This window comes from Hyperolius riggenbachi, chromosome 4 (assembly GCF_040937935.1).
Source record: "Hyperolius riggenbachi isolate aHypRig1 chromosome 4, aHypRig1.pri, whole genome shotgun sequence".
Classification (NCBI taxonomy): Eukaryota; Metazoa; Chordata; class Amphibia; order Anura; family Hyperoliidae; genus Hyperolius; species Hyperolius riggenbachi.
In genome coordinates this window covers 101,010,144-101,024,382 of record NC_090649.1, presented here as the reverse complement: position 1 = coordinate 101,024,382, position 14,239 = coordinate 101,010,144, and the positions used below count along the sequence as shown (strand labels likewise).

The 14,239-nt window shown below is 42.1% G+C and overlaps 1 protein-coding gene across 3 annotated transcripts in view; it reads left to right on the top strand.

The window, feature by feature from the left end:
• Positions 1-14,239, top strand: part of TRAPPC12 (trafficking protein particle complex subunit 12) — a 232,474-nt gene that overhangs the window by 59,159 nt on the left and 159,076 nt on the right. For all 3 annotated transcript variants that reach the window (XM_068280348.1, XM_068280349.1, XM_068280347.1), the window contains exon 4: positions 255-368. In XM_068280348.1, coding sequence (XP_068136449.1) covers positions 255-368 — 114 coding nt within the window. The remainder of the gene's footprint in view (positions 1-254; positions 369-14,239) is intronic.

The window sequence follows — 14,239 nt, the reverse complement described above, 5'->3', positions numbered from 1 at the left end:
TTTGTTGTTTGTAATATTGTCTGTTACTTGTGCTCGCCATAAACTGCGCCTCATGCTTGGCTTCACTTACTGCCTAATTATATGTACAGCTTTGACAAATGACATCCCCGGCTTCTCTGGCCATCTTTACTGACCTTGTCATCATTACTGATGGCTGGATCCAGCCGCTTCAAGCAAATTAGCCAGCCGAGTGCTTTATTGGCACCATTTTTTAGTTACCGTCTCCCTTTTTTCTTTTTTTTTTCCTCTAACAGAACAGCAAGAACTGGCGGGCAGCAGTGGACCTGAGCGGGAGGCTTCTGACCGCCCACGGACAAGGTTATGGGAAGAGTGGTCAGCCAACCAACCACACCACTGACTCTTTACAGGTGAGACCCCCATCCTATGTCTGGCTATACGGATCATTCAGAAAGTATACTGACCCCCTTCATGTATGCTGTGTCTCTCACTTTCCTGTCTTGTCATAAACAGGATTTTACACTCAAAATTAATGTTTTACCCTAATGCATTAAACAGTAAAACATGAAGATGAAACACTATACAACTTTTCTTATGTAATTTGAATGCATATTTACCCCCTAACTAAACCTAATCAATGTCAGCTGCAGGACAAATTATGAAATTGACTCCTTAAAGGGAGGGTTCGAGCTTGATAAAAAATGATCTACTTACCTGGGGTTTCCTCCAGCCCCTGGCAGTCGACCTGTGCCCTCACCGCAGCTCCGATGGCACTCGGTCCCCTCCGATGCAGATGTCATGCTGGCCAGGTCTGCATCTTCTGCACCTGAGCAAGCACTGCTTGCAATCGCGCTCACGTGGTCTGGAACGCTCCAGGCTACGTGAGTGCGGTCATGCGCTCGTATGACAATCCAGCCCCGCGATCCCGTCGAGATCTGCTCCCGTTAGCGTACGCAGGAAGTACGGGCACAGACGGACAACGAGACCGGTTGCTGGATCGTCAGAGGTAAGAAGAAAAGGCGACAGAGCGTGCCAATCCCGTCTAATCTGCTCCCGTTAGCATATGCAGGAAGTACGGTGAACAGACTGACAATAAAGATTGGTCGCGCAGCTGCCGACAATATGTAATGGGACAAACATCCACCAAACCCGTATTACTAGGCCACTGTTGCCATGCAGGTCTCATGCACTAGAGACTGCTGGAGGCAAATTCACTGTGTGCGTAGTAAACGGTTAAGATTGGTTGGAGGTGCCCATACATGTACAATTTTGATTGTATATACAATCGGTAAACTAAAAATATCGATTTCGCGCTGGAAATCGCTTAAACTGCCACCACTGTCTGATTGGATGAATGGAGCAGACAGTCTCCAACTGGGGCGAAGAGACCCCAACGCTATTATAATAAGGTAGCCAGCCCAATCACGTTCAACACGCTCCAGTCACCGTTTGGGGAATAGTCACTTCCGACGGCTTAAAGACTGTGAGCAATGTGACGTTAAAGAAAGGTTACTGGGTCCCTATATGATGCAATCTCGAATTGTGTTTACAATCGAGAAACGAAAGTTATCGATTTTGCACAGGAAATCTGGTACTAGCTAATCCTAGAAGGAAGAAACGGTTATTTACAACCTAGCTAGCAAATCAACAATTTATAAGCAAACCATAAAACAATGCGGTAGTATGACTGACTCTTCAGAGGGCAGATTCGTTATAGCAGCAATCAGATGACCAGAACAGGCACAAGACTGAACGATAAAAATCGTTAGTTTATTTCTAAACTACATACACACAGCTTATTTTAGAACAGATTGATTGACAGAGAGAAAAGAGGAAAAGGAACAGAATGTCTGAGTATACACAGTTCAAATACCGTTATTGGTAGTCCATGCGGCAATCGCAAAGCTTTGGCGTAATGTCCAAAATGGCGGTTGCCATGCGGCCAACAGGCCTTTGTTAGAAAGTTCCAAGATGGAGGTTTTGGCCCGTGTCCTTGCGGGCTGCCAGGATGTTACTAGGCATCAGATTGAAGGTAAAGGACCCAGAGCTTTCTGGGCTCTCTGTGGTTATAGCCCCCACTCCAGCAAGGAGGGGTTAGGGGGCATGGATCACACACCTCTTTGCAGCAGGAGGTCTCTGCCCCTCTCATAGAGGCAAGAATTTACCTGAATCATGATAAGTGTGCTCATCTGCAAACCGTACAAGTTGTGTTAAATCTAATAACATTTTTAGGTTTGTCAGAATTTATCAAGAACGTTGATACCAAACTTGGGGGGTTTAAAGTGGATGGTGACCCCAAAATGCATATCTCTGCTTTGGCAGGGCTTACCTTGAATTCAGAAACATCCAATCGTGTGGTTGGTTCCGAATTTCAGAATAAGCGGGTTCTAAAGGCCGTTGCCTATTTGGGAAGTCATCTTTATGATTAAAGATGGATTTCATATCTGTGAGATCACAGATATGTTTCCTACTAGTCACTGAGAAAGCCAGCTGTAGTCTCTAAGTGGCTACTACAGGATGTTGGCAGGACCTCCTGTGGCTGCTCTTTTCATGTACGGAGCTGAGAAGCCACCAAGTCTGGGTTAGGCAGTGGAGGTGTGAGATTTCCCTCTTTCTGCCTGGTTGGGGGTCCCTGAATGCTGGCAGAGAATCTTTTCACAGGAGGCTAATTAACTGACCATGAAAAGATTTCTCCAGCCCTTCGGCGAAGGGAAAAAAAGTGTATTTAAACCAAAAACTGTCAGTTTGGTTGGTTTGCGAAGATCTGGTGTTCGTAACTCCATGACGCATTCGATATGTCATATCGACGGCGTCACAGCTCGCGCATGCGTAATAGATGCCGGTCGGCATTTGTAATGGAGGGGACGCGGGCCACCGACTGGGAGCTGTGGCGAGGGCATAGAACGGCTGGGAGGGGCTGGAGGAAGCATTAATTATAGATTATATAATATTGTAACCTATTCAGACCCAATCTTCCTATAAGCAGTCCTTTCACTCCTTAAATAGTGAGCAAATAAAGGAGAGAAACTTCTCTGCTTCCCCCTGGATGTAGCAAGAACTTTTCTACCTTGTTTCCAGATATTCTATTATCAGCAGTTCCTAGGCATCCACATTTCACTCCGCCTCTATTTCATGCACGCAAGTAAACTTGTACAACCTTAAAACTTCTTATCAACTAATAAATCATACATGGTTAACATGGTTAGCTTGTATAACTGCTCTCCAAGCCATTAACATTCCCTCCAGCCATCATGTTTTTCTTTCCAGTTGCCAGTGTAAAAGTAAAATTCCTACTGCGCCATTACACCATGGTTGTAGAGTGCAGAACTTCGCGGTCAGAATATATAAGATCCTACCCAACTGCTCGGGTAAATGGCTTGCTGTCTCTCTCACAGCAGCTGACAGAGCATGGGGTCAAATTATCATAGGAAATGCGGCATTTACTTGAGATGTGAGTAAGTGGAGAAGGTCTCAATGGGGTAAAACTTTCTAATGAACCAAATTTCTTTTAAGATAAACCTGTTATGTCTAATTTAGGAAGCTGAGTTAATTAGGGAGGTTTACTGCACTGGGAGCCTTGATGAGATACGTGTGCAGGATATTAAGAACTAAAGGATGTCAGAGGTGCAGTTTCTTGTGCACTACTGGGACGGAGCATGTGCTTACAGCCAATGCAGAGTCTCAGCTGTTGTACCATAGACTGTCGGAGCATGTGCTTACAGCCAATGCAGAGTCTCAGCTGTGGTACCATAGACTGTCGGAGCATGTGCTTACAGCCAATGCAGAGTCTCAGCTGTTGTACCATAGACTGTCGGAGCATGTGCTTACAGCCAATGCAGAGTCTCAGCTGTTGTACCATAGACTGTCGGAGCATGTGCTTACAGCCAATGCAGAGTCTCAGCTGTTGTACCATAGACCGTCGGAGCATGTGCTTACAGCCAATGCAGAGTCTCAGCTGTTGTACCATAGACTGTCGGAGCATGTGCTTACAGTCAATGCAGAGTCTCAGCTATTGTACCATAGACCGTCGGAGCATGTGCTTACAGCCAATGCAGAGTCTCAGCTGTTGTACCATAGACTGTCGGAGCATGTGCTTACAGCCAATGCAGAGTCTCAGCTGTTGTACCATAGACTGTCGGAGCATGTGCTTACAGTCAATGCAGAGTCTCAGCTATTGTACCATAGACCGTCGGAGCATGTGCTTACAGCCAATGCAGAGTCTCAGCTGTTGTACCATAGACTGTCGGAGCATGTGCTTACAGCCAATGCAGAGTCTCAGCTGTTGTACCATAGACTGTCGGAGCATGTGCTTACAGCCAATGCAGAGTCTCAGCTGTTGTACCATAGACTGTCGGAGCATGTGCTTACAGCCAATGCAGAGTCTCAGCTGTTGTACCATAGACCGTCGGAGCATGTGCTTACAGCCAATGCAGAGTCTCAGCTGTTGTACCATAGACTGTCAGAGCATGTGCTTACAGTCAATGCAGAGTCTCAGCTATTGTACCATAGACCGTCGTAGCATGTGCTTACAGCCAATGCAGAGTCTCAGCTGCTGTAGCATAGACTGTCATAGTACTGGTGAAACCTGGTTGATATGGAGTTTGTAAGAAAACGCGGAACACCAGCCAAAATCTTGCCAAGTCGGGTTTGTGTTCTTGTCTGCATGCAGGCTTGAGGGAAACTCTTTCCTTCCTGGTAATAGAGCTCTGTTGCTCCCCTCTGAACTAGTGACACTATAATAAGTCTTTCTTTGGATTTGGACAATACAGACAGTTCCCTACTTACAAACAACCCGTGTTGCGACATTTAAAGAGAATCTGTACTCTAAAATTCTTACAGCAAAAAGCATACCATTTTCTTCATTATGTTCTCCTGGGCCCCTCTGTGCTGTTTCTGCCACTCTCTGCTGCAATCCTGGCTTGTAATTAACAGTTTTAGGCAGTGTTTACCAACAAACTAACCAGCTTGTGATAGGCTCTCATAAGCAGAGTGTGTGAGTCATACAAGCCTGCAGGGGGCCTGCAGAGGGTGTGTATCGCTTCTATCCAATCACAAGCAGCCCTGCACATTCCACACATTCCAGCCTAGCCCGACAGAACCTACAGAAGAAAACAGATTAGATCATATAACAGAGATAATACAGCCACTGTGCAATTAGAAAAGGATGCAGTAAGCCAGAGCACATTAGAACAGGCATAGGAACTTATAGGATAGAAGAACTAAGGCTGAAAATTTTGTTACAGAGTCTCTTTAAGCGATACAAAGTTGTCTTCACGTACAAAATATACAGTACTATTTTTTTGGGCTGGCATTTGGCTGGTTATGGCTCCGCCCACTTTTTTTTTTTTTATCCCTAACACACAATTACTCAATTACCTAGTTTGTGAGTTTTGCAGTCTTTGACATCAATAATTTGCATTGAAATGAAACAAATCTGGCTGTGGCTCCACCCCTTTTCTGAATTTGAACCCCAGTCATGCAATGATCAACTGTAGCAGGTTTGAGGCCTGTGCCATTAACCGAGCAAGAATGGCAGCAACTAAATATTCCCCTTGCAAATCAATAGGTGAATTTTTATTTGCTATTGTAGTCTCACCCACTTTTCTGAATATTAATCCGAGTCACCCAGTGAGCAAAGTTTGAGAACCCTACCATTACCAGTGTAAGAATGGCTGCAGTTAACATTTTCCCAGTGAAATTTGTATTTGTCTCCACCCACTTTTTGATTATGGGGATAAAAAGTATCCTATATGTTATTCCAGGTAATGTATTATTTGTGTGCCGGATTTCATTCCAATCCATTCAGCCATTGCTGTAGAAAGTGAGTTCCGCACGATGTCGGTAGAATCAAACGGCTTTATTGAATCAACACATAAGGGCTAAAACCATCACCACATGCTGACATGTTTCGGACGTTACACGTCCTTAATCATAGCATAGGTGCAAGTGAGCAAGGGTGATCCTTAAAAGGAGTGGGACCACACCCGACAGCACATGCTCAAAGCTCCACCTTCACAGAAAAGTGTATCATAAAAGATTGGGCAATGACCCAAACAATGTGATCAGAATAAAAACATATACAAAAGTATGAATTGCTTATGATTAGATACATTACAAAAATATGCAGCAATAAATACAAAGCAATATTGTATAGAGCAAACCTGTGGATCAAGGCAAGACAAAACAAACCAAAGACAGAAGCAAAACACAAGGACAGTATATATCTCTCAGGTAACTGAGTGTAGGTCCCATCTGGCGTTAAGGCCTCTCGGTGAGCGTGTCCCTAGCTGAAAAATCCAATATGCTTCTCGAGTGAGAAGACGTTTGTAAGCGTCCCCTCCTCTCAAAGGTCTTTGGACACGCTCTATACCTTGAAATGAGAAGGAGGACATGTCACCTGAGTGAACCGACCTAAAATGCTTGGCCACATTGGATATCTCTACAGTGAGCCAGCCAGCTCCTCTGTAATGTTCACTTATTCGTTGTCTGAGGTGTCGGGTAGTACACCCCACATATTGTACCTGACATAAGGAACATGAAATAAGATAGACAACGGACTTGGTATGACAATTAATATATTGTCTAATAGGGAACATTTTCCCGTTAGAGAGGGAGATAATAGATCGGGTGATGATATGAACGCTACAATAATTGCAAGTAGGGAAATTGCATCTGTATGAACCTTGGGTAGTTAACCAGCACGGTCGTTGTGTGCCAGTGGTAAACAAACTGGGGGACAAAATGCTCCCCAATGTGGGGGCCTTTCTGCTAGCAAAACTGACTCCTTGTTTGAGAATCACATTGAGTGTCGTCAGCCTGCAATACTGGCAGGCATCTTTTGATAATTTGTATGACTTGACATTCAGCCATTGTTGTGTGATCGAGTAACAAACATCCAAACTTTCGCATTTATAATGTTAGTAAGATTTTTGATGTTCTGTGTTACAGTATTGTATAAACTGTTATAAGTAGTTAAGACACTTTAAATACACATTGGAGATAACCAAAAAATCATAGTTTATATTACATGTCTAAATCCAGAGTTGTCGGAAAGTAAATAATCTATCCTCGTTTCACCATGTGTAACACATGACTCGACATGCAAACAAATTCAGCTTACAATCTTTAAGAACAAAACCTGTATGGAAGTTGGGAACCACATGTATTTTTATATTTTTTTAAATTAGCTTATTGAAGTTCAGGGCTGGACTTACAGTATAACTCAGAGGCCTGTAGACGCAGGCGTTCTGGTACCCTAAACGCTGCCCCTTAACACAGGCCACGCCCCCAGTAAAAATATCCGGAACTCTAATCCCTGCCTTATATCACTAACTGTCCTTAGAATCTTACACTCTAATCACTGTTTTATATTATTGTTAGTGACATGAGACAAGGATTAGCCTTCCTTTTGGTCAGGGATTAGACTCTAATGCATAGTACACACCATACAATTTTCTGTTAGATTTTGCTGTTATGCTGGTTTGCCGCTTGATTCACCATTGAAGTTAATTGAAAAAACATAAGAAAAACGAGCGGAAGATAAGAGAATCGAGCGGGCAAAACGATTGAGCGCCAGAATCGACCTGTGTATTCCCAGCATCAGATTTTCTGTTATTATTGTGATTATTTTCTGTAAAGTACTGATAGAGACTGGTCGTTATCTCTGGTGCATTGTTATCTGGTGATATGCTGAGTAGAACAATGCCTAATTGCTAGGGAGATTGATGGTTAGATAGATAATTTCCAACATGTCGGAAATTATCCATCTCGCAGCTAAATCTACCAGAAAATTGTATGGTGTGTACCTAGCATAAGATCCTAAGGTCAGTGATCTGAGGAAGAGGGGCCGCCTCTCCCACATAAGTTGCCTTTAGGCACATGCCTACAGTGCCTTCTGAAAAATCTGGCCCTGTTCATGCTTACACATTACAAGATAATGCAAGTTATTGTTACGTGCCAGAATTTTAACCCCAACAAGGGTGGATACAAAGGTACGTACCCACACCTGATATTTCTGAACGACTTTTCATTCAAACTGGTCGTTTGAATGACAGTTTGGTGTGTGTACGAACGATCGTTAGACTGCTAGTAGTAGTTTTGACTGATCCGCTTGGCGGATCCGTGGACTAACTGTCGTTCAAATGACAGGTCCGTACATGTACACAAACAATTTGTTGTTTGAAAGTCTATTAGTTTGACACTAATAGACATTCAAACAACAAGTCATTTGATAAGTAATTTAAGCTGGTCCATTGTTCTATCCAGTCCATTGTCCATTATCAAGTTGGTTAAATGACATGTAAATTAGCATATCAAACGACTTGTTCAGTGTGTACATGGTGTCTGAACGACTTGTTGTTTGAGCTACAAGTCGTTCAAACAAGTTGGATGTGTTTACGCACCTTAAAGGGACACTTAAGTCAAACAAAAAAAAATAGTTTTACTCACCTAGGGCTTCCAATAGCCCCCTGCAGCTCTCCGGTGCCCTCGCCGTCTCCTTCCGATCCTCCTGGCCCCGCCGGCAGCCACTTCCTGTTTCGGTGACAGGAGCTGACAGACTGGGGATGCGAGTGATTCTTCGCGTTCCCAGACACATTAGTACCCTCTATGCTGCTATATGGTATATGATATATGCTATAGCAGCATAGATGGCGCTATTGTGGCCAGGAACGCGAAGAATCACTCGCGTCCCCAGCCTGTCAGCTCCTGTCACCGAAACAGGAAGTGGCTGCCGGCGGGGCCAGGAAGATCGGAGGGAGACGGCGAGGGCACCGGACAGCTGCAGGGGGCTATTGTAAGCCCCAGGTGAGTAAAACTCATTTTTTTTTTACTTAAGTGTCCCTTTAAGGGTGTTGGGGTGCATACAGAGAAAAGCAGGACACACACTTTACTTCAACTCACAGCGATGTCATCTGAGTCACCAGGACAATTATTGACCTGTTCACACTTCTTCATGCCTGTGTGCATATTTTCAGACTTACTTTAGGCCGTTTGTGCATTAAGCTCAATAAATACAAAAACACACACTTCCTGTAAAAAAGAAAAAAATTCAGGCTACACTTTGCTGATGTGGAGATGAATCCATGTAAGATAAGAGCAAACCCATTGATTAATATTGGCTGGCAGCTCAGATACTATTTGCATTACAGTGAAAAACAAGATGTAGGAAAAAGTCCCACAGGACACTGACCTCATTAAAAACCTGTTTGAAAGAATGCTTCAGTGTTTCCCCCTTTAGCTGAAAATCATGCATTAGGGCTTAATTTCAAAGGCTGTTTCCTTTTCTTATGAACAACAATCTGCATTTATTCAGAAACAAAATAAAAACCAATAACATTTTTTTAGATATAGTCACATCATCATTTTTCAATCCCAGAATTCCATCATGAATTTCTTTTCCCATTTGCTACAACCTACCTTTACCGAGACCCCGGTATTTGCCAACCCTTGTTGTTTTGGGTCTTTTAAGTGAAATTCTTTTGGGGGTGTCTGTTTTCCTTGGTGAAGGGTCTATTTGTCACTGTGCACCCTATTGCCAGTCAATTTCACATGTTTACCGTAGATGTCTGCACACTTTTTAAATATACTTTTTTTTTTATGAATGGTAACGAGTGTTTATTTATGGAGCAGGGTTTCTATTTTGAGCATTCTTAAGAATCCTGAAAAATCATGCTGGGGCTTATTTTCTGGCTAGATCCTTTTTTTTTCGGGAAAACCGGTTCTTTGACAACTTTTACATATCAAACTCTATTTTTGTTTTCTCCTTCTCTTTGTCTGCCAAGCTGTGTTAAACAAAAAAAAAAAATTAAAAATTAAGAAACAAGTTTAAAGAGAATCTGTACTCTAAAATTCTTACAATAAAAAGCATACTATTCTATTCATTATGTTCTCCTGGGCCCCTCTGTGCTGTTTCTGCCACTCCTTGCTGCAATCCTGGATTGCAATTGCCAGTTTGAGGCAGTGTTTACAAACAAAAAACATGGCTGCTAACCGGCATGTGATAGGCTGAGAGAAGCTCAGTCTGTGACTCCTACAGAGCCTGCAGGGGGCGTGGAGAGGGTGTGTATAACTTCTATCCTATCACAGCAGAGCAGCACATTCCTGCCTGAGCCCAACAAAGCCATCAGAGGAAAGAAGATTAGATAAGAGAGATAATACAGCCACAGTGCAACTAGGAAAGGCTGCAGTAAGACATACCACATTGGAACAGGTATAGGAACTTATAGGATAGAAGAAATAAGGCTGAAATTTTTGTTACAGAGTCTCTTTAAAATTAGTACTATAATTGAAAACAAAAGTTTCACTGGATAGGAAAGGAAAAAAATTAGTGTTACTGCACACACGACTGTGATGTCCGTTTTCTGTGGCAATTACCATACAGCTTGAGAAAAGGCCAAAACATATTGCAGCCTCCACCAAACACCATGCAACACACTGAGCATGAATGTTGGTGTGAACAAAGTCATAGGAATTTCTCATTTTTACCCAGCATTCCCATGGCAACAGGGAAACTTCGGTGATTAGTATTAATACTTTAAGTGTACCTGAACACTAAAACACGTTTACAATCAAGAACTATGAATTTCCTTCACAAAGACAATTTCACACATAACTTTTTGTTTTCACACCACAAGCTGTTTTCAGAAGCAAATGACTGCCTATTATTGCAAGCTGTGAGTGCCTGTGCAGTTATACTTTAACTGTCCGGCCGTCCATGCGAGTGTCCTCATTTCTCTTCCGCATTTGTGCCCCCATGTGGTTCCCGGCAAAATAGTACGTGGGGCTAATGTCTGTCGGCCCGAAATTGGTTGAATTGTTAATCAAGCATGCTCTTTGTGGCACCAGTCTTCATCAGATTTGATAATAATTATTGAGTCTCATGGTCGATCGGCTGCCAAGTGTACAGATGTGTATGGCCACCTTTCCAGAGCCACAATCATCTTTTGCCCTTGTTCATCTATAGCAGGCTTTCTCAACCAGGGTTCCCTGGAACCCCAGGGTTCCTTGAGGACTCTGCAGAGGTTCCTTGGCATTTTCCCCCATCGTGGGGTAAGTATAATAAAGCACACTATAATAGGTGGTACTGTAACAAGAAGCACTAAATTGGGGGGTCAGGAGACCGTATAATGAGTGGCAGTGTAATGGGGGTAGTGAAATTAGCAGCCTAACCTAATTAAAGACCATGCCTCCTGAAAAATAAATGTAGGGGTTCCACGAGACCAAAAAATTGTTTGCAGGGGTTCCTTGAGATCCAAAAGTTCACATTATGTCCTTCCTTGGTTGTGCCACATGGACAATTACAATGCAAGTGATCAAATCTCTATTGTATCATTGGATTCAAAGCAAACCAGAACTGAAAATTGTGACCTGTCAAAATAAACACACAAAGTTCATACTAACCTCCCGTGAAGTCTACACAATCTCTTTCTCCTCTCCCATGTCCTGTGTGTCCACTGTGATCATTAGAATTCTCCTTCCCCCATTTTAAAGTGTAACTGTCAGACATAAAATCAAAAATCAATTCTTTAGTTTTATCTGGTAAACAAGTACCGGTAATAAGGATGCTAACCAGACAATTTAAAAGTTAAAATCTCTATTACTTTTCTTGTTTATAAATGATCATTCCCCAGTTTACCTAACCTTTATTTGGTACGTTGCCGCACAAAGGAAGTTGCAGGGCATGCGGAGTTGTCTTTTTTTTTGCTTCTTTATTTCCCCTCAAACTTAACTAATGTACAGAAGCAAAAAATGACAACCCAGCATGCCCTGCAACTTCCTTTTTGTGTACCAAATGTTTTGTGCACCAAATAGGAGTCAGGTAAACTGGCGAATGATCATTTATAAACAAGAAAAGTAATAGAGGTTTTAACTTTTGGATTGCCTGGTTAGCATCCTTATTACTGGTACTTGTTTTCAAGATAAAAATAAAGAATTGATTTTTGATTTTATGCCCGACAGTTACACTTTAAAAATGGCAATGACCCTGTAGCAAACTAATAACCCCCCACCCAATAGGGCTAACTACACATGAAAACAACAACCAGAGGAGGTATTCAGAACAGTATATAAAATACAAATCCGTTTAAAAGCAAGGCAAGTGCTGACTTGTACAGAAACTGAATGTTTTTTCATATTTTTTTATACAGTCAAAAATCAGTAAAGAACAACAATGCATTTCCCAGCATAGAGCCTATTCTACTGGTCAAAATAAGTGAACTAAAGAAAATGCTCAAAGCTCCCACTACACACCTTAATAACATTCATAATATATAAACAGCATTGTTAATAGTATTTTGCATCTCAATATAAGAAAATATTAGGCAAACTAGTAATAACTCTAGTCACACATACCTGTGACTACTGCATAAAAGTAGATACATTTTTTAATACACAAGGACAATATGAACATATGGTATATCCAGGTGACCAACAATAGTGATATGGCTGAGTCCCATAACAAGTATATATAGTGCTGCCAATAATTATTCATACGCCTGGCAAATTCTTACTTAAAGTTACTTTTATTCAACAAGCAAGTAATTTTTTGATGGGAAATGACATAGGTGTCTACCAAAACATAATAAGACAATGTACAAGAGGCATTATCGTAGAAAAAAAAATTCTCAGCTTTTATTTACATTTGAGAAAAAGTGTCCAGTCCAAAATTAATCATGCCCTTCACAAACTGTCACAGTCTGTGGGAAAATCCAAAGTTCTATACCATTCCAAATAGTCCAAGTTGTTCCAAAGCATCCTAATTACTGCTGACATTCAAATCCCTGCACAATCTGGGCCCTGGATACATGGAGGACCTGCTGAAGCTGCACCACACCTCTCACAACCTCAGACCAGCAAGTTCTATAAACTTGGTCACTCCCAGAGTGCACCTCAAAAAATCTGGAGATAGAGCCTTCTGTCATGCTGCCCCTACTCTTTGGAACTCCCTGGCACACCCAGTAAAGACAGCACCATCCCTGGAGCTATTCAAATCCAGACTGAAAAGCCACCTCTTTAGCCTGGCATTTCCAGACTTATAAAATTCTTCCTCTGTACCACGATGGTCGGAGCCATGCTTATGCGCTTTGAGTCCCATGGGAGAAAAGCGCTTTACAAATGTTATTTGTTGTTGTTGTATTAACTGGGAACAGATGTTTTAATCACCTCAACAGGTGAAAAACAGCAGCTCTCTGCAGCTGGTTTGTGGACTGTCATGGCTAAGACAAAGAAGCTCAGTGAGGACCTGCCATTTCTAAATGTTTTCAGTTTCCAGTGGCTACAGTGCAAAGTATTATTAAAAAATACAAGATGTTCCGCACTGTGGGAAATCTCAGAGGACGTGGTCAGAAGCCAAAAGTGACACCTGTGCTAGCCAGGAGGATTGTGAGAGAGGTGAAAAAGAATCCAAGGATCACAACCAAGGCCATCCTGGTGAATCATATCTCTACTAATGGCAATGTCTCAAGGAATGTCTCAAGGCAGACAATCCAACTGACACTGCTCACTGCTGGGTTACATGGATGCAGACCAAGGAGGACGCCACTTCTCCAGATAAGGCACACAAAATCTTGCTTGGCCTTTGCAAATGCTCATCTGGACAAATAAGTCTTTTGTGTTATGGTCAGAAAAAAAAAATTGTTTGGTCACAATGTTTCCTTCATTTGGTGTAAAAAAAGGATAAGCCTTCAACCCAAAGAACACGATCCCCACTGTCAAACATGGTGGTGGGAACCTAATGCTTTGGCGGTGTTTTTCAGCCAGTGGTCCAGGGAACCTAATCACAGTAAACGGCATCGTGAAAAAAGAGCAATACATGAGGATTCTCAATGAAAACATCAGGCAGTCTGCAGAGAAACTTGGCCTTGGGCACCAGTGGACATTTCAGCATGACAATGACCCAAAACACACAGCAAAAGTGTTGAAGAAATGGTTAGCAGACAACAACATTAACATTTTTGAGTGGCCTAGTCAGAGTCCTGACTTGAATCCAATCGAGAATCTGTGGATGAAGCTAAAGATCAGGATGATAGCAACTTGAAAAATTTGGAGCTCATTGCTAAAAATGAATGGGCAAAAATACCTGTGGAGACATGCAAAAAGCTGGTCTGCAATTATAGGAAGCTTTTGATTGCAGTAATAGCTAATAAAGGCTTTTCTATTGATTATTAAGAAGGGTATGAATAACTGGACACTTTTTGCTTAAATGTAAATAAGTTAAGATTTTTTTTCCACAGTAATGCCTTTTGTACAACGTCTTATCTTTTGGGAAACACCTATGTCATTT